The sequence below is a fragment of the Delphinapterus leucas genome, chromosome 13 (genome assembly GCF_059928025.1).
Source record: "Delphinapterus leucas isolate spDelLeu-1000000601 "Yukka" chromosome 13, BTC_Dleu_Yukka2, whole genome shotgun sequence".
Lineage (NCBI taxonomy): Eukaryota > Metazoa > Chordata > Mammalia > Artiodactyla > Monodontidae > Delphinapterus > Delphinapterus leucas.
The window spans coordinates 63,519,162-63,542,583 of NC_143141.1; the positions used below are offsets into that span (position 1 = coordinate 63,519,162).

Below are 23,422 nucleotides of genomic sequence, written 5' to 3' on the forward strand. Positions count from 1 at the left end.
GCATCACAGTTTTTCCTAGTTTATTCCTTGCAGTTGGTCAAAGCACTGGTGCTCTTTAACTGTTGCTCCCCTCTTCCTCCTATATACTTCAGTACTGATTGCAGCCCAGTACTTGGCTAATGAGAAGTTAATTTCTTTACACAATATGAAAGACTTATAAACATGCCTCTAATAATTTTTCCTTCCCAGAATTTAAAAGTATTCTAGAGGGAATAGAAGAGTATGAAATGTTGAAACAAGAAAAGGAAGTTGTGGTTGAACATAGCTGTTTGGGTTGACCTACAGTACAAACATACACAGAACATACATAAATACATATTAAAAGACTAGTGTTGGGGGAATTCCCGGGTAGTCCAGTGGTTGGAACGCCACACTTTCACTGCTGAGGGCCTAGGTTCAATCCCTGGTTGGGGAACTAAGATCCCGGAAGCCTTGAGGCAAAAAAACGAACCAAAAAAAAAAACTACTGTTGGTAATACTATTCTAATAAAGACTATTCTAATAAAGACTGTTTTTTATACTAAAAAGTAATACATGTGCAAAAGGTCTAAACTTGTTTTTCTTGTTTTAAAGTTTTCACATTCAAGCTAAAATGGAGACAATGACTTAAAAGTGAAACTAAAAATAAAGTAAGATAAAACGTGAGTATTTCTTTAATGCTTCTCTGGAAATAGTGAATCTAGGAAATGCAGATAAAATTTGAAAGCTGCAGCTTTCAAAAGAATTACCCCTCCCTTCATAAACTAATAATATTATCAATATTTAACAACAGAAACTTAAGAATTATTCAATGGATATTAGGAAATATTAGGATATTTGTTGAATTGAATTAAGTAACTTTCACATTCAAACTGAATCTGGAAATGTGACATTAATTTAACCCAAAATTCTAGAGGCAGAAAATTATGTATGTGAAACTGATTTCAAAAGAATTAGCAGGAATACAGGAACTCTGTACAAAAAAAATCTCCCTGATTGGATTGATATTTAGTGAAAAGAACTGGTTACATGTTCTTAGAGAAAGGGTTTTCAGTATAACACTGTACGGAAGTAGTATATAGTACTATTATTTTTTCATGGCAACAAGGTTAGTAAAGTCCAGCCTAGAACTGGCCCTCCTTTAATGAGAGAGAAATAATACTTAGGTACAGAGGCAGGCAAACCAGTCGAGGTTTACCCTTTTCCGCTTAATGTGTTGAAATCAGTTTGTTGTAAGTTGGACAATTGCTCTTCTTATTGTTTACACTATTATTTGCTTAAAAATTCTCTTTTGTACAATAGACTTTGTATTCAGAGCCAAAAAATATTTATTGAGGCCTATGAGGAGGTATGCGGTATAATAAGCACTACCTTTTAATAAGTTACCTACACTTTGTACCTATGCACTTTCTATATAAAGAATATATAAAGGAGTATATAAAAGTTTATTCTTTAATCCTTTTAAGAAAAACCCTGTTAAGCAGATAACAAAAAATAAATAAGGGAGAACAAATATAACAGACTATAAACGTCTATTTTCTTACTAGAGATTTTTTTGAAATAGACCGATTTCTTCCATAATTTGAAAAATTATGGAAAAAAATATAAATTCGCAGCATTACTATGAGAGAGTTCATACTTTACCTGAATACACGCTTATTTAACTAAGCCTCCTTTCTCCTATACTCTGCATCCCACACCTATATCTACCAAGTGAAGTTACAGCAGATGAAAAAAATAAAAATACCTAAGAATTTCCCCTTGTTTTGTGGAATATTTCCAACTCGTGTATTCCAAGTATTTATAGTGTAATGTCTTTTTTTTTTAATGGATGGTAAAAAAAGAAGTTAAATCTGTATTTATAGAGTTGGTATCTGGCAAATAAATAAATACATTGTATAAAGTTGAAACTGGATTTTTAAGCGATTCTAACAAAGAAAAGATTTTCATTTATTGAATATATAGTGGCTGAGCAGCAAGGCTGCTACTCAGAGAAGACAAAGTCCTCGTCCTCAGGATCTGAATATTAGTGGATGAGATGTGGTACTACAATACAAAGCAGAAAGCACTAGAAAGGAAGCACAAATACTCTGTGCTTCAAATGCAAATAATTTCAGAATTGCCACTACCAAAAAGATTTAAGGATTCCGGGCAATATAACAGGGGGAAAAAACACCCTCTATTCCTTTGTCTTCCTGACTCCAAGAACTCGGGCCGTGTTGCTGAACACTGGTGGCTGGTTCTGAAGTGGCTGGATGGTCGGTGCAGGGCGGGCGGTCCCTTGAGGGCGTCACCCCTTTAGAGGCCTGTGGTGCAGAGACCACTACTCACAACGGTGGGGTTCATGGAGTTCTCACCCTGGCCAAACTCCCGATTACCTCTGACGAGCCCCGAAGATCAATGAGTAGCAGTCTAGGCCAGGTCCCCAAGCAGAAAGGCGGCGACGGCTGCAACATCAGCGGTTAAATTTTACAGCCTTTCATAAACCCGGTCTCGTGCACCTGCTGTAAGATTACCAGGGCTGAGGGTTCCTAGATTGGGGAAAACGAAAGCGTGGACGGAGAAGGGAGGAAAATAAGGAGGGCACAGGGAAAGGGAAGGGGGCGGGTTTACAGGCGAGCCCTTGGCGTTGCCATGGGAACGTATCCCTCCGCCAGTGATTCGCGTCTTAGCCTTTTCAGGTCCCTCCGCGCCGCTTCTCTGCTGTTTCCTTCCTCCTTTGTGCCGCGCAGAACGTCGAGATGACGCATGCGCAAAGAAACCCAACCGCCGCATATATAAGCGCGAACCCAGGCTTTTACTCGTAGTGCCGCCGGGACCGTTGGCGACAGTTGGTGCGTTGTAGGCTTTGTAGTAATCGATCTCTGGGCGCTGCAAGCTGAAAGAGCCGAGCTCGCAGGCCAGTCATCATGTCGCGTTACGGGCGGTACGGAGGAGGTAAGAGGGTAGGGGCCAGTGAGGGACGTTGCTGTGGGTGTAGTGAGTCTTTAGAGCCGTGAGGTTGGCGCGGCGGCTGGGAGACTGTTATTCCGCGTGCGTAATGGCGGCTTCGGCGTACACCATACGAAGCCGGAGACGGCAGGGGCGGGGTATCGAAGGAGGACAGGAGGTGGCTGGGGTAGGTCTGTGCCGGGGTTGATATCTGTTCTTGGGCATTTTCGTCTCCCCGCCCAGCCCTCGATCCCTGTTTTGTTGTTGCCCTTCTTCGAGCCGCCCGCCCGTCCCTCACGCCCCCCCGCCCTCGGCTGCCATTTTGCGCACATTGACGACCATGGTGGCGCATTTTCTTGGCGCTTTCCCGCCACTTTGGCGGACAGATGTGGTCGCAGCCGTAAAAGGAGTGAATTTAAGACTGAACAAAACTGTGGCAGTTTCGAGCTGCGCGTTCTCGTCAGTCGGTCGGACTGCTGAGTGGGAATGGAGACATAACATGATCTTTAGGTCTGGCGGCTGGTGTCTTTTTCTCTTGGAGCTCTGTCGAGCGCGATTTATACTCTGGGGCGGGGGACCTGGAGTCGTGGGCGAGCCTGCGCCTGGGGCGGTTGCCGCGGACGATGAGAGCCCGCGCAGCCCCGCTCTCTCGGTCTGGCTTCCGCCGGGGCCAGCTCGCCGCCGACGCCGCTGCCGCCGCCGGCCCGCGCGCGCTCCTGGCGCGCCTGGGCCTGCCGGGCCGCGGGGGCGGGGCCGGGGCGGATCCCGCCCCATGCCTCGGAGTGTCCTACCACGCGGCTGTGCTTGTGTGTTTTGGAGGTTCCCCTCCACCGCCCCCATTTGAACGTTAAGAACTTTGTCGTACGCTTAGCTTTTCAGAAATGTACGGACTTGTTGGTTTTAAGGCTAAAGTCAATCCTTGAGAGAGCGTTAAACATGGTTTGCAGTCTTAAGGATGGACTCTTCTAAAGCAAAGAATTCAAACTTAACCCCGTTTTTTCATAACATACGTTTTTCTATTTGCGTTTTTAAACAGAAACCAAGGTGTATGTTGGTAACCTGGGAACTGGTGCTGGCAAAGGAGAATTAGAAAGGGCTTTCAGTTATTATGGTCCCTTAAGAACTGTGTGGATTGCCAGAAATCCTCCGGGATTTGCCTTTGTGGAATTTGAAGATCCTAGAGATGCAGAAGATGCAGTGCGAGGCCTGGATGGGAAGTAAGTAACATGTCGGTTATGAAACTTAACTGTTTGTGAGAATATTCCAGTGCTAAGCTTGGATTCTGTTGTCTGGAGGAGATTTTAAATAGTCATTTTATGAAGACAGGAACTGGGGAACAAAGGTGGAGTTTGAAAGGCTTCTAAAGGTATAGCTGAAGCTTGTGAGGGCAAAGAGTGGTTGGAAAGTTCTAAATATAGGAGTCATGTGTTTTGTTTTGTTTTTTTTAAGCATTAGAATTTCGTTGTTTTTCTTTTATAGAGTGATTTGTGGTTCCCGAGTGAGAGTTGAACTATCAACAGGCATGCCTCGGAGATCTCGTTTTGATAGACCACCTGCCCGACGTCCCTTTGATCCCAATGATAGATGCTATGAGTGTGGCGAAAAGGGACATTATGCTTATGATTGTCATCGCTATAGCCGCCGAAGAAGAAGCAGGTATTTATTTTAATAAAGGAGTGGTTGGTGTACTGGTTAATCAAGTTAATTTTCTTATTAGCAAGGCAGAAACTAGTATTTTTCTATAAACTTGAATGTTAATTGTACAGGTGTATTTTACAGTTTTTGTTTAATTAAATGTTAATGTATTAATAATCAACCTGGTCAAAACCTTTCAGGTTTCTTCGTTTGAGTCAGTCGCCTTGATTCAGAATGTCACGAGCCTTATGATATCATGCTGAGGCGCCTTGCAAATCCGACAATTAAGATCCTCCTAGACCTTGAGGTGATCAGCATAAGAGGCCAGATCCCCTCGAGTCATCTACACCTAGCTTCACCTTATTCTTTAAAGGGCAGAAAATTTGAGACGGTGATCGCCGTAACAGTAAATTTGGCTTACAATTGGGGCCCCCTCCGGTTTAGAAAGAGGAACACCAGATTGACCACATTCCCAACTAGAAAAATCTTCTTGCGTCAATCAAGCCTCACCTGGCTCATTTGGCTGTCAGTTTGATCGTCGTTAGATTGAAGAAAACATCTAGATGCAGCGATCGGCTATAGATACTTCTAGATCGTCTAGATCTACTAGACCATGGGCCAAAGAGGGTCGACCTGCAAACTTGCAAGGTTTATTTTAAATACACCTTACAGTGTTTTATATTATGTAATTCTAAGATGTAATTGAGCTTTTAACAAATCTTTTTTTAGGTAGTTTAAAAAAAAAAGACAACTAATAGGCCCAGAGTTTATTTCCAAATGAGACACTAAGTTTAAATAGTTTTGAGATTTGATTTCAGCAGAGGCACACGAACTCTAAAAAGGAGTTGCCATCTAACATTTTGCTTTTTTCTGACTTGAAAAATAGGTCACGGTCTAGATCACATTCAAGATCCAGAGGTAGGCGATACTCTCGCTCTCGCAGCAGGAGCAGGGGAAGGAGGTGAGAGATGTTGCTTAATTCAAGTTTTAACAAGAGATAAAAAAACTTTAATTGGAAGTGGACTTAAACAACTTTGATTTAATTTTTAGGTCAAGATCAGCATCTCCTCGGCGATCAAGATCTGTGTCTCTTCGTAGATCAAGATCAGCTTCACTCAGACGATCTAGGTCTGGTTCTATAAAAGGATCGAGGTATTTCCAGTATGTAGCACCTTTTTTTCCCCTTATTTGTATTTGGATGGTCACGTCTTAATGACAGCAGTGGAGTATCTTAAGGACCTAATTGACATGGAATGCTTCAGGAAAACGTTGAATGTGTACACGTCCAGGTGAAGAAAAGCCCAACTAAAGACTTTAAGGGCTGTTACAGAGGTGATAGAGGAGGGTCCAAAGCACAAATCCTCAAATCATTCCAGTGAACACTGGGTAAACATGTTGGAAACTTTTCTGGAGTCAGCTTGTATCTGTTGTATAGGTAAATGAAATAGCACTAGAAGATGATAGTTGCCAGATACCTGGTAAGAAACCCTTTAGAACCAGGAGGAGATTTATTTAGAGTTAGAAGCAAGTTAAAACAAAGTTTCTCTTTGGAATGGTGGGGGTGAGTTTGAGACCATGGAAAATTTGTTTAGGGTAACATACATCTGGATGAACATGGCCTGTGTAACCAGATACTTGGGTTAGACACTGAAATTTAAAAACTTAAAAATCAAATTAGGCACCTCTGCATTTTTTACTTCCTTTGTAGAAGACCTTAAAAGGTGATGGAAATGGATAAAATTCTAGATAATGAGTTGATAGTGCTACTCGTGTCAGTGGTAGGGAATGCTACTGGGAATTATTACTATTCAGTAATAGCACAGTCTTTATAAATTCAGGGATTCAAAAACCTGTGGTCCAATTGAAAAATCTCTGGACTCTATAGATAAATGCATTTAACTTGGTTGCAGGACCTCAAGATGTGTATGTCGGCCTGATTTGGTTTGTGTGACAAATGGATGGCCCTTGAACCATGACAGTTTGTTGGTGATCCAAGAACAAAGCCTTACCCAGTCATGGTTTTTCACTGAGCTTACCACCTGAAGAAATGGTTTTCAGTTCAGGGGGTTGCTTTGATTCTTTTAAGATAAAATACCAGTTTTTCAAACGAACACCATATATTTCTTTTGGATACTCTACACTGTTTAAGAATATACCTCTGTACAGGAAATGTGACAACCCAACTCATGATAGATAATTGAAAAGGTGGTTCTTTATTTGATAACAGAACTTACCGAAAGCAATTCCTTGTCCAGTCTTGGACTGATACATGGCATCTTGCTCTGTTTTAGCCACTATTCCTAGCCTACCTAATAAGGTACTCAGTAGTTGGTGAAGGAAATTACTCCTATGGACTAATTGGTATACTTGTATTTCTGTTTTTCATTAAGATCCCGGTCCAGGTCGAGATCAAGATCCAGGTCTCTTTCACGACCAAGAAGCAGGTAGGGTAAAAATCTCACTGATGCTCCTCTAGTTACATGGCACCAATATCCAAAGTGTTTTTGAATTGCTGAAATTTCAAGTGTTAGCAGTAAGCTTAGGTGTTGAGTAGGAACACAATACCTTATTAATAAACCAAACTTTAGTATTTCATTTATACATGGCCTCTTCTGGCTGACTTCCTGGACAAGGGTGTGTCAAGCTACAGTGAAAAAGAAGTTGGTGAATTTGGGGCTATAGTAAGTCCTATGTTAGAATTGATAGATGCATGGAGAAGCATTCTGAGTTCATGGTGCTTAAAGTAGAGTGTAAAAGATTATTTGTGATAAAATAAAGCAGTTCGCTTATTTTATGAAGAACAGGTGTTATAAGATTAGCTTTTGTTAGTGAGAAATTGGTAGGTTCGTTTTCAGTTTAACTGCAGGACAATTTAAGGTCAAGATAGTTTGGGGGTTCATTTCGTGGTATTGTGACTTAAGGGGTTGGATAGTATTTTTTCTTAATAGAATTTCTCTTTAATAGAATTTATTAATAGAATTTCTCCTGTTTTGACAGCCGATCGAAGTCCAGATCTCCATCTCCAAAAAGAAGGTAAGCTAAATAATTTGTTGCCAGATCTTAACTGTCAGGTGTGGCCTCTGCAGAATTTGTTTGCTTACTGCCTGCTTTCCGGGCTTTGAGCTCTTTGGAGAATTGGTGCTATATATTAAAATACTAGATGCAGAGTTTCTTAGGTGATCCAAAAAAAAAAAATCCCCAAAATTCAAGTAGTTGTTCTCTTTAACTAAATTTTGTAATATTCGTGAAGAAGCTATTAAGCCTTACGTAATTTTTTAGACTTCTGCTGTAGGAATTTACTACTTTTGGCCACCTTTGAATTTATTGAAACTTGAGTTTTGCCCTGACATATATGCAAGAAGAGTTTCAGTAGACACTAATTGGTTCCAAACCTAATGTTTTTCTTTTTAGTCGTTCCCCATCAGGAAGTCCGCGAAGAAGTGCAAGTCCTGAAAGAGTGGACTGAAGTTCTCAAGTTCACCTTTTAGGGAAAAGTTATTTTGTTTACATTATTATAAGGGATTTGTGATGTCTGTAAAGTGTAACTTAGGGAAGGGTAATTCAACCATCTAATCAAAACGGATCTGGACTATTACTCTGTAAATTCACAGCAGTAAGGTAATATAAATTTTTGTTGAATGTATTAACATCCTATGGTCTGAAAATGTGGGTTTTTATTTGGCACATTTAAAATAAAATGTTTCTAATTAGATTTTTGATTTGTGTTCAGTATTAATGCTCCTCAATTTGGTAGCCTTCAGGAGTCAACCTTGATATTAACCATATTCATACAGACCTACATTCAAAGTTTAATGGTGTTATTTAAGTCTTGAACATCACTGAATAGTATATATACACTTGGAAGATTCCTTTCTACACTTAGAGTTTTGGGTAAGATGGTAAGAACTCGAGTGAGTCCCCCTTAGCATGAATGCATCATGACAAGTCCCTAAATTAATCTATTGGAGTTGGCGTCATTAGATGTTATCAGGCTAATGATCTCTTTTGTCAGGCTGTAGGGACCACTGACTTGCTATAAAGTGAGCACAACAGGAACTGAGCAAGAGTAGCTGGACTTAATGCTGGAGAAACTGGTTTTTCTGAAGCCTATTTAAGTATAGTAACTAATTGAGGTTTTCAGCCTATTAGATAGGATGGTGTTGAATTCGAGTTCTCCATTCTAGGAAGTTATACTCAATGTTCTTTTGTTTCTTTGTTTTCAAACAATCAATTTTATGCCAAAATTTTTGCATGTTTGAAGAATTGTCTGAATTTGGGACAAAACATCTTCATGTAAACCAGCTTTGCAAAATTTTCCAGCCCAGATATTCTCCTCTGTCTCTTCAAATGGATTGCCTTATTCTGAGCAGAGATCTATTAATTCCCAAGTTAGGTTTTTCAGTTCACGAACACCAACATACTTTATCTTATTTTGCCAGGCTGGTGCAAAGTAATTAAAGATGTCAATCAGAAATGTTAAAAAAAGACTAAAGTAGTTTTGTAAATCCAACCTATATTTAGCAACACCTCATGTAGTTATTTTTTGGTAGCATCTGGTAAACTTCAGAATGTTAGAGCCAGTAGATTCTTTATTTGGACTTTAAATATCTTAAGTATCATAGGACAGTAACAATTTTGAGTTTTCTGGTCAAGCTTTTGGTGCAAAAAAAATTTCATGCTGGTGGCACAGCTGTCTGCCCTTGCTTCTTATGCTTTTAAACAAAGTTATTGGATAACTTTACAATTTGGGAATACTGATCTGCCTCAAATTTATTTACTGGTCTGAAAGATCATTAGTATGTTGGAAGTTTGGACGTTCTGTTTTTGGAATTTTGACAACTGGCTGCGTTATGTGGTTGGTGTAAAGCTATGTGTGTAATCAGCAGGCTTATTTGTTGCACTTGGTCAGCTTTAATTGTTCTGTATTATATAAAGATAAGATTACTCAACAATAAATCTGCAGAGAATAAACAGTCCTGATATTCAATTTTTGGAAGTGGGAGTTCTGAGCCAAGAGTAGGAAACATCCTGTAGCTTTGGGATGGATTACTAGCAGCATCCTAGAGATTAGTGTGAAAGGGTAAAAATGATATGGAGGAGGGGTTAGGGGAAAAAATGATTTTAAGAAACAAGCACAGAAAATTCTATTTACCCTTATGGGAAAGAGAATACTGGGTGTATAGACCAACACCTTTTGTACCCTTGACTGCAAGTCCGTACCCCTGTGTTTAGTATACATCTTAAAATGATACATTTGTTCAGTGCACCTTTTTTTTGTTTAGAGGTTGGGGCTGCTAAATTGATTGTGACTGACTTGATAAGTGCTGGTCTAAACTCATTGCTTCTAAATTATTAACCTGGCATTGACTGGTAGCTAATTGAACACGTCAGACATTGAGTGCTTTGGGCAATGAACCTTATCTTGGTTCTCTCTCCTAGGTATAGAGGTAGGTAAAGCATAACTCATGACTTCACTTTGGTAGTTCTCCTTTGGGCTTTGAATTAAGCTAAGTATCAAGTTAAAGTGTGGTCCTACCATTTTACCATGTCCCCTCTCCTGAGGACAAAATAAAATTTGAGGGGGTCTTGAAATACCATCAATTTGTGACTTTGGGTTAAATGAATGGTAGTGTGGGATTGTGGTTTTTGTCTTTGTGTAGCCTATCTCAAAGTCTAAAGGAACACAGTGATTTCCAGGATATATTAAGCTTAAGTAGGAATTGAAAGCTCTGAAACTGACATGTTGGCAATGAGTTATCAGTGAAGGACAGGAGCAAAGAATTCATTAGATCTGGCTCTGAGTGAGCAACAATTGCTTGGAGACCTTTGCAGGGGAGTGCTGTATAGTATAGCCTAAAAGATGTATGCATAATTTTATAGCTGGGAAGACATGAAGGCAAAGAAGGTCAAAGTAGCGAGAAATACTCGGGGCCTGGCTGGTATTGGAGTGTTCGGAGGGTGGTGAGAACTGGTGACAAGCCGAATAAATGAGACAAAGGTGCCTAGGTTTAAGGTATGGTAGTATTAAAGCTGTTGTATCCAGATCTAAAAGGTGGGGAAGAAAAGCACCTTTAGGCGGTTTCAAAGCCTGTTAATTTTTTTCACAACTTAATAGGTTTACGGATACCATTCTAGTAAAAAATGTCAAAGGATATTGTCACTTAATCCTCACAACAAATTAATACTGTTAAAAACCCCATCTCATACAAGAGGAAATGGGCTCAGGGAGATTGGTAACAATACTGTACTATTAACCAGCTAAAAGGTAGGAAAAGTTTGATTCCTACTTAATGGTTTCAAAGCCCTAACTTTTAATAAAGCACCTTACTGCTCCCTTAAAATAAGACCACATTATGGAAAAGTCAGGAAGTAAAAGAACAAAATAACTCTTGGTCTTAGTTAATAAACTTTTCTTTCCAGACTTAATGGGGAAAAGATGCTAGATAGAAGGGTAATTCTAGAGCACAGCCCTCAAGGCCGCTTCTCAAACCTAATGCTTTTTACTTTTCCCACAGGCTGCTGGCCCAGCCTATTTTCCATTTTTTGATTTGGTAATATACTCGATGTGTATACAGTGAGAAGGCTCCCAACCCCTGACTCTCAGCTGCCCAGTTACCTCCCCAAAGGCAACCATTGTTGTCAGTTATATAGCCTGAGTACACATAGATATTTTCTCTCTTTTTTAATATTAAAAAAAATTTTTTTTTAGCCACACCACGTGGTTTGTGGGATATCAGTTCCCTGACCAGGGATTGAACCTGGACCCCAGCAGTGAAAGCTCCGAGTCCTAACCACTGGACCGCCAGGGAATTCCCACTTTCCTTTTTTCTTTTAACACAAAATACATATACCTTGTTTTTCTCATTTAATATCTTGGAGATCTTTCATATAAGTAAAAATGCACTTTTTTTTTTTTTTAAGTTGCATACTATTTAGTTGCTTGGATGGTGCATAATTTATGCATTAAACTTTTGTGCCCCTTCAATGTGCCAGGTACTACTAGCTTTGGAATATAGAAGTGAACAAAGTCTATCTTCATGGAGCTGGAGCTCTGGAGAGACAAAATGAACAAATATCAGGTGGGTAATAACTGATAGGGAGAATGATGAAACAGAAAGGATGGGGGGATTGGTTGCTGTTGTGTAAAGGGTGGTCTAAGGAGGCCTCTGATAGCAACAACATTGGGGCCAGAGAGAAAGTTACACCAGCTTCTGAGGGCACAGTTCATGCAAAGGCCCTAAAGTAGTCTGAAGCCCGTAGGAAGTGAACAGAGGGGAGAGTGGGAAGAGATGGCATAGGAAGGGAGGGGATGTAAGATTTAGATCTTGGAGGACTTTGTGTCCTTTGGGAGGGACTCTCTGTTTTCCTTGGAGAGTTTTTGAGCAAAGAGTGACAGGAATTAAATCAGTTCCCTACAAATAGATATGAGAGTAGTTTCTAATTACTATTATAATGCTGCAGTAGATAACCTTGTACAATACATTGCACATGTGACCCTGTATCTAGGATAATTCCTAGAAGTTGAATTGCTGGGTCAAAGGCTCCGGTGCATTTATATTTTTGCTAGGTACTATTTGCCCTGGTGGAAATGGATAGGAGTGCCTATTTCTCTCTGACATTGCCCAATTGGTACACATGGTGTAACCACATGGTGGGCTGTCAACCTTGTTGATTTTTACCAATCTTGTGTTGAAAAATGATGTCTCAGCATAGCTTGTTTTAATTGCGGTAAAATACATGTTTTCCCCCCACTCTAAACTGCCGTGTGTTCAAGTCTGGTTTAGGTTTCCTTGCTCTCAACACACTGTCTATAGTAGGAGACTGTAATTGCCTGTTTACTTCTCCGTCGCTATTCTACCACAAGACAAGTTGTGACAGCAGGTACCGGGCCTTGTTCTGTTTCTTCATTGCCTAGTGCTTATTAACACTTAAATATCTGATGAATGAAAAGTGAATTCATGGATGAGTGAATGAATTCTAATCTGTTAAACCAAACAGAAAATTGGAACCTCCTCTCTTCTGTGAGACCCTTATAATTAATCAACATTTCAATTAAAAGTCCATATTTTCAGTTTAGCTACCTGTAAGACTGACTCTTGTCTGATCTGCCTGGAGGGGATTTAGATCCTTAGGCTGCTATTTACAATGCCCAGCTCTACTCTGCAACTCTAGTGCAAGGTTTTTATCCCCTCATCTGGGTTAACGCTGAGAGTTCTGCTCAGAAGGGGTGTGGGGAATTCCTGTGCAGAAAGTTCTCTGCAGAAAGGGTACAAACTTACTAACACCCCAAGAACTGGTGAGCCTAGGTGAGTCAGCCTAACCTATATAAGGAAGGTCAAGTCATCCATTTCTTATGACTGTCAGATGCCTAAGGTTATGTCCTATCCACCTCTTTAGATTCCCTGGGTTCTTAGTGACTGAAGCTTGAAGATGGCTGGATGTGATTCTATACAAAGACCCTGTTTTTATCTCGGTTTATAATATATCTCTAAGAAATCTGGATTCTAGGAAATGAATCCTTTTGCTGCCAAGGATAAAAAATCTGGCTGTAAAGAAATAATCTCTGTGGCAGAGGTAAAGGTAGATGGGTCTGTTTATCTTGGTCATTGACATTGTTGGACTATCACCAGAGTTCCTGGGCCCCTATAACAAGAATTCCTTTGCCTAAGAACGGGTACCCTGTGACTTTTTGTGTTACAGTGGCTGAGTCGAGTAACTGCAGACTGTAAGTGCCACAAAGCTTAAAATATTTACTCTCTTGACCTTTAAAGAAAATGTTTGCCAACACCTGGTTTAGACATTTCTCTTTTCTCTCTTTTTTTTTTTTGGCCACGCTGCACGGCTCTCAGGATCTTAGTTCCCTGACCAGGGGTTGAACCCACACCCTCATCAGTCAAAGCCTGGAGTCCTAACCACTGGACCACCAGGGAATTCCCATGTTTCTCTAACTGTTCACAATCTTCAAAATAATTATCTCTGAAGATCTTGAGTACCAGGATTATTGGTAGGGTTGCCAGGGCCTTACCAAGACATACTTTTGATCTGGGAAGATTGTTTCTCTGTGACTCATTGTTGAGGAAGTACTTCCTGAAGCTAGAGAGCAAATTCTAGCTAAACACACTAATGCGCTTAAAATACTGGTGAATGCTATGAGGCAATACTGAGGAAAGCTTTTACACTAGGGCAGTGGTTCTCAGGCCTGGTTACAAATTAGGATCACCCAGGGAGCTTTAAAAACATTCTAATGAAATCAGTTGCTAAGGGTGAAGCTTGGGCATTAATATTCTAAATATCTCCCTTGGTGATTCTAATATACAACCAAAATTGAAAACTGCTGCTTAAAGACTAGTGCTAACCAGCTCCAGCTTCACTAGTTATTAGACAGACTGGCCTAGCTTATTGCTATTAGAAAGCAGCACTCAGGTGTGATTCTACAATACATCCTCTAGGATTCTCTGATCCTTTCTCTAACCAAATGACCCTATGCGGGAATGGAACCTTTCTATGAAAAAGGGGTTTATATTAGTACCAATAGAGGTCACTGTGCTCAAAGAAATACTCATTTTTTAAAAAGTTAGCATTCTGTTCAAGAGATTTGAAGGAGTATTTATCAGAACTATTGGGTTATATCCAACACTAAGTCAACTCCAGACATGGCCTCTCGTCACAATTGCTTCAAAGCATCTAAGGCTCTATTGCATGCGTACATTTATATACATTTATAGTTGTTATATCTTCCTGATATATTGATGTTTTTATCCTTATAAAATATCTCTCGTACTATTTCTTGTTTTTTTTTTTTATTTTTATTTTTTGCGGTACAGGGGCCTCTCACTGTTGTGGCCTCTGCCGTTGCGGAGCGCAGGCTCAGTGGCCATGGCTCACGGGCCCAGCCGCTCCGCGGCATGTGGGATCTTCCCAGACCAGGGCACGAACCCATGTCCCCTGCATCGGCAGGCGGACCCTCAACCACTGCGCCACCAGGGAAGCCCCTATTTCTTGTTTTTAAGTCTATTTTTTCTGATATTAATATAGCCACTCTACCTGTTTTATGATTAATGTTTGTGTGGTATGTTTTTTCCTTCCATTTACTTTCAGCTTATTGGTGCCTATACGGTTGACCCTTGAACAGCGTGGGTTTGACCAACATGGTCCACTTACACGTGGATATTTTTTCAATAGACTCTACATACCTACGTGGTCCGCAGATGCAGAACCACAGATGCAGATGGCTGACTGTAGTTATATGTAGGTTTTTGACTTGGTGGTCATGGTGGTGGGGTACTTCAAGGATCAACTATAGTTAGTTGCTTGATCTTGCTTTTTAATTCAGTCTGACAAACCACCTTTTGGTTTGTTTAGACCATCTACATATAGAATATTGATATGGTTGGATTTATAATTGCCATTTTGTTGTTTTCTATATGTCTCTTGTCTTTTTCTCTTCCTCCTTTTATGGCTTTCTTTTGTATTAAACATTTTTTTAATGAACTATTTAAATTCTTTTTTTTTTTTTTTACTGTATTTTTGAGTTATTTCCGTAGTGGTTGGCTCTTAATTTATCATAATTTACTTCAGATCATTTATTTGTTTTTTGGCTGCGTTGGGTCTTCGTTGCTGCTCGCTGGCTTTCTCTGGTTGTGGCGAGCAGGGGCTACTCTTCGTTGCGGTGTGCGGGCTTCTCATTGAGGTGGCTTCTCGTTGCGGAGCATGGGCTTGTGGGCTTCAGTAGTTGCAGCACGCAGGCTCAGTAGTTGTGGCTTTCGGGCTCTAGAGCACAGGCTCAGTAGTTGTGGCACACAGGCTTAGTTGCTCTGCGGCATCTGGGATCTTCCTGGAGCAGGGATCTAACCCATGTCCCCTGCATTGGCATGTGGACTCTTAACGACTGCGCCACCAGGGAAGTCCCTACTTCAGATTAATATTCTGGTAAAATATAGAAATTTTGCTCCAGTATATTTTCTTTTCTTGAACTTCCTTCCCTGTGCTATATTGTATATTATAAACTCAATGATACAGTGTTTAATTGCCTTATACAACCTTATATCTTTTAAAGAAAAGATGAGAAGATTTGCTGTTTCTGATATTCTTCATTTCTTTCCATGGATTCAAGTTATTGTCTTAATTTCATTTCAGCATGGAAGACTTCCTCTAGTATTTCTTGTAAGACAGCTCTGTTAGCAATGAGTTTTCTAATTGTTTATCTTGGAATTTTTTTCTTTTTTTTTAATATTTTTTTTGATATGGACCATTTTTTTTTAAGTCTTTATTGACTTTGTTACAATATTGCTTCTGTTTTATGTTTTGGTGTTTTGGCCCTGAGGCACGTGGGATCTTAGCCTCCCCAACCAGGGATCAAACCCGCACCACCTGCATTGGAAGGCAAAGTCTCAACCACTGGACCACCAGGGAAGTCCCTATCTGGGAATGTTTTTATTTCACTTCTGCATTTGAAGGGTAGTTTTGGGTGATACAGAATCCTTGGTTTTTAAGCACATTGACTATGTCATTCTACTGCCTCCTGGACTCCATTGTTTCAGATGAGAAGTCAGATGTTAATTGTACTGGTGGTCTTCTGTAGTGACAGGACTTCTTTCTCTTGCTTGCAAATTTTCTTTTTGCTTTTTGTTATTCAACAGTTTAAATGTGACATATCTGGGACTTCCCTGGTGGCTCAGTGGTTAAGAATCCAGCTGCCAATGCAGGGGACATGGGATCGATTCCTGGTCCAGGAAGATCCCACATGCTGCGGAGCAACTAAGCCTGTGCACCACAACTACTGAGCCTGCGTGCCACAATTACTGAAGCCCTTGCGCCTAGAGCCCATGCTCTGCAACAAGAGAATCCACTGCAGTGAGAAGCCCGTGCACCACAACGAAGAGTAGCCCCTGCTCACCACAACTAGAGAAAGCCCGCGTGCAGCAACGAAGACCCAATGCGCCCCCCCCCACCCAAATAAGTAAATATGATGTATCTAGGTGGGGATCTCTGTATTTATCCTTCTTGGAGATACTGAACTTCTTGGATGTATATATTAATGGTTTTCATCAAATTTGGGGAGTTTTTTGCCATTAATGTTTGAAATATTTTTCTGTCCCTTTACTTTTGGGACCTCCATTACATATATGTTGATGTGCTTATTGTTGTGCCACAGATCTCTGAGGTTCTCTTCCATTTTCTTCAGTCTTTTTTTCCTCTGTTTTTCAGATTGAATAATTGCTATTGATCTGTCTTCAAGTTCACTTTTTTTTCTGCCATCTTTAATCTGCTTCTGAGCCTCTCTAGTTGGAATTGTCATTTGTTACTGTACATTTCAACCTCAGAATTTCGCTTGGTTTTGTAATCTCTTCAGTGTTTTTTGTTATTTCTGAAAACATTCTTGTGTTTATTTTTAATAGTTTCTTTTTCTTTAAAAACAAGTTTTATTTCCTACAGCAGTGGTCCCCAATATTTTTGGCACCAGGGACCAGTTTTGTGGAAGACAACTTTTCCATGGACCTGGGGTGGGGGTTGGGGGGTGATGGTTCAGGCCGGAATGCAAGCAATGGGGAGCGGCAGATGAAGCTTTGCTGGCTCGCCCACCTGCTGTGCAGCCCAGGGGTTGGGGACCCCTGTCCGATAGGACTCCTCAGAGTTTTTCTTTTAGCCGTGCCAAGCAGCATGCAGGATCTTGGTTTCCTGACCAGGGATTGAACCCTTCCCCCCTGCAGTGGAAGTGCAGAGTCTTAACCACTGGACCACCAGGGCACTCCCTGTGTTTATTTTTAAGCTCAGCTTTGTAGGGGTTGCCCTGTGTCTGCATAGCTTGCTTAGTGGTCAGCAACTGGATAGTCGTGCTCAGACACCTCAACCAGATTTCTGCCGTCTGCTGATGGATCTGTGTGAAGGTAGGGAGTTGATTCAGTGTTTAGGCTGTTCTCAAGTCTGTTTTAGCTTTTTGCTAAGTCCCTTTTAATTTCCTCTGCACATGCATGCGGCCTCAGGGTTGGCTAGGAGTGTATGAATAGCTTGGCCCTCTCTGGTCTCTGCTATGTATGTGTGTAGCCTCTGATCACCCAGAAATCTGCTTGCTCCAACCATAATTGCAAACTCAGGCTAGTAGAGCCATCAACCCTCCCTGCTGTCGTAGCACCAAGATTATTTTTATTGACAAAGCAGCTGGGCATGGATATCACCTACCACTCCAAAATGAGAACCTCCCCCGCCTTCCGACCATAGCAATCTCCTGGTCTTCGTGTTCTGTTTTGCTCTGGCAGAAGCTCCACAGTGACTGAGCTGGGGGAATAAAGGGAATGGGAGCAGCCCCAGGCAAGGATGCCACAGTCTTCCACTGTTCCTACTCAAAGTTCAGCAGTTTTTCAAACATAAATGTGTCTTGGGTGGTTGTATGTTTTGGGTCAGTTCCCAGAGCACTGGGAACTGTTTTGTCAATTTCCTTCTACATTTGAAGAGAGGATTTGCTGACTTTCTTACACTGCCAGCTATAGCTGGCAGTGCTACCCAGACCATCTGAGAGTTTAATTATGATTTGAGTAATTGGAGAAGTTGGAACTTAAAGGAAGATAAATTCCTCAGTTGGAAAAGGACTGCAGTCCTGTCGAAAATATCCAAAAAGCCCATTGCAAACTTGTGATCCAGTTGTTTAAAATGGTTATAACTGCTAATGGGAACTAGCTAGGGAAGAGGGTATATGCTGTGCTTCCCTCCTTTCTTCTGCTGGTAGTTCTGTATTTTTTCCAAGTTCTACTTTTTTTTTTTCCCTTCCCACATGTGGGATCTCAGTTCCCCGACCAGGGACTGAACCTGCACCCACTGACCGCATCTTACCTTGTTAGGCAAAATGAGTGGGAACTGGAAAAATGAAAATCTCACAGTTAATAATAAGAACTTGTGTCATATGAATTTGAAACAAACAGGAATCCATAGATCGTTGAACTGGAGTCAATAATATGCTCACCTGTGAAAGATCAGTACTCAGAATAATACAGCACTAGTCTGGTTGTGGGTAGAGGGTTGTATGGACTCTACAAAGAAGGCATGGACTCCTGAGGACCTGGAGACTTACTCTTGGGGGAGGGGGTTGCATTTGAGTGGATATTTACATTTCAACAAGGCTTTAATAATTCTGTAGTTATATATGGTGTTTTCCCTATTGAGTACCATGTTTGTTTTCACCACCTCACATGAATTGCACTAGTGGCTAATTTAGTTCCAGCCTGCAGACATATACTCACCTTCCAGATAATTATAGTCAGATCCCTTTGCTTTACAGGTGAGAAAACAGGCCAAATGAAATTAGATTGTTTGCCCATGTAGTAAAAGCCAGGAGCAAAGTTAGTGCTCAGGGCTCCCAGCTCTGTCGTGGTGCAATTCTATATCATCTGGTTGTTACTATTAGTCTTGTTTTCCCCAGAGAGACTGTGATATCTCTAAGGAACATAACTACATCTTGGACATTACCTGTTGAGCCCCTTAAACCCAGGAGAGAACCGTGTACACAGTAGGTACTCAGAAAATCCATGCTGAAATGAATTAAAAAATAAACTGGTTTATTTTTGTTGCTAAGAGAGAGGGGAAGTATAGGAATTTCCATAGGCTGCCATTTAAGTAGTGTTCCTCTAGGAAGATGCTGGGGCTGTATTGGAGAGTATGGTAGAATGCAGAACACCATTTATATTTGGTCCATTTCCCAAAGGTCCATGCCTGACAGATCTAAAGTGAAGAAACTGGGAGTTATCTGAAGATGCAGATTTTGATTTTATTTCAACCGATTATTAGTGTATAATAGTATAAGATACATTTCTTTAAAACCCACCAACCCAAACCCATCACTGATGATTCAGTTATTCAGGAAAGGAGGGAAGCCCAGGCTCATCTACATAACACAACATCTGTTCTCAGTGCAATGTGCAATCCTCAGTCAAGGCCCTCCTCACACTAACACAGCTCCTGTCTCCAATGGCTTCCTTCCCATGCCTTGGCTGGGCTGGGCTTTCTCAGTTAACCGCAAAGGCAGAGAATCAAATTAACAGATTCTTTCTGGACATTTTGATCTTGCACTTTAAGTCACACCATCTGTAAGGCTCAGAGGCAGACTAAAGCTTCTTATAAAAGTGAATCTGGGAAGAAAGGATGGCTCTAACAGAGTAAGGGTCAGATCCCCCTTTGCCCATCAGTGATACTCGGAATGCTCTGGAAGACGAGTGGAGGCGAAGAAGGGGACCTGAATTCACATGACCTGACCTCGAGCCCTGGCTAAAATTCTTCCTAGCTCTGTGCCTTTAGATGGGTCATTTACCCCCTCTGAGCCTCAGCTGGCTCACTTCATCATCTGTTGCTGTATCGGGGCAGAGAGGTCCCTCTGCCAGCAGGTTGAATGAGCTAAGTGAGCTCTGAAAACTCCAAAGTGCTGCACAGTGCAAGGTGGTGTGAGGTAGAGAAGGAGGAAAAAGAAAAGGAATGAGAGTAGGATCAAAGAAAAGGGTGAAAAGTAGAAAAGAAAGAGGCAGAATGGAGAGATGGAGCCAACACAAGGAGCTCAGTTACCACTTCTGGGCTACGGTCAAGGCTTAGATGACATTGATGGCTGGGTCCTCTTCACTGCATGGAGAATAAAGCTGATCATTAGACATGGCCTGGAGCCAGTCTTTGGGAAGGAAATCTATTCAGACTGACTATCATGACAGCTACCATTTGTATGATTTTAATTCAGAGGATCACTTTTAAAGCCTCTAAATCTTCATCTCTGCATAGGTGACAGGCTGCTGAAGGGGCTCCCAAACCTAGCCCTGGAGCAGGTCATATCTTTACACTTCCTTAAGCCACAGAAAACTTGAACCAAGTGGTGTGGTCATACTCCTCACCAGGCTTCAGCAACACAGGAGGGAAGTGGGGCTGTGAAGGGGAAAACAATACAGGTTACACCTTGCCAGCCCAGGTTGCACCCTTAACCATTCAGGATGGCTTCTGGACTGGTCTCTAGACCAGTTCTGTGAACCAGTTGCCAGTGTAAGAACTGTTTATTATTGCTTTGCAATGAGATAAAGAACTTGAACCAGAATGAAAATCACATCATTAAACACACTTTATCACAGCAAGACTTTCTTAAGGAAGCAGGGTTGATTTACATTCTGGTGCAAGCTGCAAGCATCTTATGGGCTGGAGCTTTGAGGAGCATTACTCTACGCAATAGCTAGAAAAGAAGGTTATGGGGAAGTAAACAGGATGAAAAGATTTGGAGGATCATCTTAGCACTGTGGTTGCAGAAAATAATAGATTTTTTTTAAACATGTAAATGCCATTTTAGTAATGTGGTTAAGAGTTTCCTGTGTTGTTCATGACTTGGAGAAGAGAACACACACAGGCTTTTGAATCATACAGACCAGGTCTGACTTGAGTGTTATGACCTCTGTCATCCAGTGTGACCTTGGACACACCACCGCTCTAACAAGCTGGCTTGTAGACTTACCTGATTGACTGCATCAGGCCAGTTCTGGGTCTCAAGGCAGAAACCGGAGTGTTTGGGATAGACTGCTCCACGCTTGCCCTTCAGTGTGCCATCCAGGAAGTTGCCCGTATAAAACTGGACCCCCGGCTGGGTGGTGTACACTTCCAGTACCCGCCCGCTCCCAGCATGATGGACCCTAGGGATAAAGCCAGACCACATATATACAGGTCCAGGGTGGAAAAGCAGACAGGGAAAAGCTGGGAAGCAGCTCTGAGACAGGAATTAGACCCAGTCACAGAGCAGGGACAACATATATGGAGGAGACAAAGGTAAGAAGAGCATGGAGGGAACTTCTGGCAGCCTCTCAGGTGAGGCATGAGTAGGTGGTTTTGAGGATCCCCAATAGCAACTTCTCACTCTGAGCCTGGCTTCTCTGGGGAAGGGCAAAAGGGACTCACCCCAGTCAGATATGTTTGTGTGTGTCGGGGGCGGCCAGGTTGGAGACAGGTAGTTAGGCTGGGATACTTTCTCGTAAAGAGGTGGAGCTCTCTGCTTGGTTTGGCAAGACAACCAGCTACGTCTTCTGAAAGAGAATAGATGCTTCTCCAAATTAAACTGCCCGCCACCCTTGGGGCTAGAGCAGGCAGGGCTCTTTCCCCCGAGAATAGATCTGTTCTGGGTTTCTGCCAAATTGTTTCCTTTTTTAAAAAAACCAGGCCTCTACAGATGGGAGAGTACCTACCTGGTCCTATACTTGGGGTCAAAGGGATATATAGATAAAGAAAGGCTGGGTCTTACAGACTTACCGAGGTAAGACATCCCCACAATGTGTAGTCAACCAAGAGGTTCGGGGAAACATGTTTGGAAAGAGAAAGGCCAGGATTTGAATAGTGGCGGGGAGGTCGGAGGGTCTCCTCATGTGGGGGCCATGGAAAGAGAAATGTGAATAGCAGGGACAGAGGAGAAAAGCAGTCTTTTCTCTGCTTTATTTAAGACCCGTTCATTCTGCAAACATCTATTGATTATTTGCTAGTGCCGAGCATGGTATTAGGGTGTTAGGGTAAAGGTAGAGATTCACAAAGATAAGATGGCACGAGGTACTTGGAATTTAGTGAAAAGGAGAGTGTGGACACAGATGCCTGTCAGACAAGGCTGGAGGTGGTGAGTGCTATAAGGGAAATGCAACCTCCAGCTTGTCACGGAAGTAGGCAAATCATACATCAAAAGTCAAGAAAGGACGAAGGGCTCTGGAAGTTCCTGGAAAGCAGAGGTGACTTCAGTCAGGAGGAGTTGGGGTTTCTAACAAAAAAAGGGCCTTAGAGAACAGGCAGAGATGGGGAGAAGGGAAGCAAAGAGACAGGATGCCAGGTAGGGGCACAGGGAAAACGGTATGAAGGGGGAGGGGGGAGATGTATTCACCTATGGAATAGGAGCTTTGAAAAGGCACATAGGATGTGGTAGTTGGTCCCCTGTAGCAGAGTAAATGGCATTAATATGGCAGAGGAAAAGCTCCTCAAATAGGAGTTGGTATCTTTTCTTCCCAACAAATGAAAGGCAAATGAAAAGTACAGGCAGCAAATGAAAAGTGCCTACCGTGCACAAAAACGCTTTTCTTTAGATCCCTTCAGACAGAAATTGTGGTCAAAGCCATTCATGTGGAACTCCTGCAGGTGTTTTCCAAGCTCCACTGGCTTCCTCAGGTCAAATGCAGTTCCCTGCACTGGAGCAACTTCTCCTGGTGGGAAGAGGCAGAAAAAAGAGTGACAAATGCCTAAATAAAATCTTTATATCCTAAAGACCCACTGGTTCTACACTCCCAGCCTTCATTTCAAGTTGTAAAGGAGGTAGGAGTCCAGATCCTAAGAATAATAAATTATTGGATCTCCTTAATTGTAAAATGTCACTGACTGCAAGATGCAGTAGCTATAACACTCAGAATCATTCAAGTGTAAAAAAAGTACAAAAATCAAGGAAACGCATAATTTCCGTTAAGGAATAAGTTGGATAAAGGGTGATGGTTGTCCTAACCATTGAGTCAATCACCTTGTTGACATTTCTTGCTTTAATGCTGAAATATCCCAGGGCTCATAACTGAGCATTAATACCTGGTACTGGCTAACCTGATGCTAACAGTGTCCCTGAGATTAGTGATTTTCGAACCATTTGGGGCCACTATTAGCCAAAGTGACACTGGTAGCCACTCTTCCCCAATCACTTCCCTGATCAGTCTGTAGACCTGAAACATAGAGGGAACTGTTAATAACAACACTGGGACAAATGAGTTAACCGGGACAGTTGGGGGGAAACTAGAATGTATGGCCACTCTACTATTAGCCAATTTTAGAGTCAATCCTTTGTTTGTTTATTTATTTATTTATTTATTTAGGCTGCATTGGGTCTTCCTTGCTGTATGCGGGCTTTCTCTAGTTG

General features: G+C 41.6%; 2 protein-coding genes across 4 annotated transcripts in view; one reads left to right on the forward strand and one right to left on the reverse strand.

Moving 5' to 3' along the window:
- The first annotated feature begins 2,767 nt into the window (after positions 1 to 2,767).
- On the forward strand, positions 2,768 to 8,257 carry SRSF7 (serine and arginine rich splicing factor 7). 2 transcript variants are annotated; one of them, XM_022574048.2, is made up of 8 exons: positions 2,768 to 2,916; positions 3,947 to 4,127; positions 4,390 to 4,566; positions 5,432 to 5,506; positions 5,596 to 5,706; positions 6,936 to 6,989; positions 7,543 to 7,578; positions 7,957 to 8,257. In XM_022574048.2, the coding sequence occupies exons 1-8, from the start codon at positions 2,889 to 2,891 to the stop codon at positions 8,009 to 8,011; spliced, it is 717 nt and encodes a 238-aa protein (XP_022429756.1). In that variant the 5' UTR covers positions 2,768 to 2,888; the 3' UTR covers positions 8,012 to 8,257. The 2 variants fall into 2 exon arrangements, with proteins under 2 accessions (XP_022429756.1, XP_022429757.1); XM_022574049.3 differs by having other exon boundaries at positions 5,596 to 5,697.
- Positions 8,258 to 19,073: 10,816 nt separating this feature from the next.
- GALM (galactose mutarotase) overlaps positions 19,074 to 23,422 on the reverse strand; it is a 51,856-nt gene continuing 47,507 nt past the window's right edge. The window contains exons 5-7 of one of the 2 annotated variants that reach the window (XM_022574045.2): positions 22,586 to 22,727; positions 21,014 to 21,188; positions 19,074 to 19,257 (exon numbers count right to left, since the gene is read on the reverse strand). In XM_022574045.2, the coding sequence (XP_022429753.1) occupies positions 19,078 to 19,257; positions 21,014 to 21,188; positions 22,586 to 22,727 (497 nt within the window). In that variant the 3' untranslated portion in view covers positions 19,074 to 19,077. Of the gene's footprint in view, positions 20,440 to 21,013; positions 21,189 to 22,585; positions 22,728 to 23,422 lie in introns of both variants that reach the window. The other variant, XM_022574046.2, reaches the window with a different exon arrangement.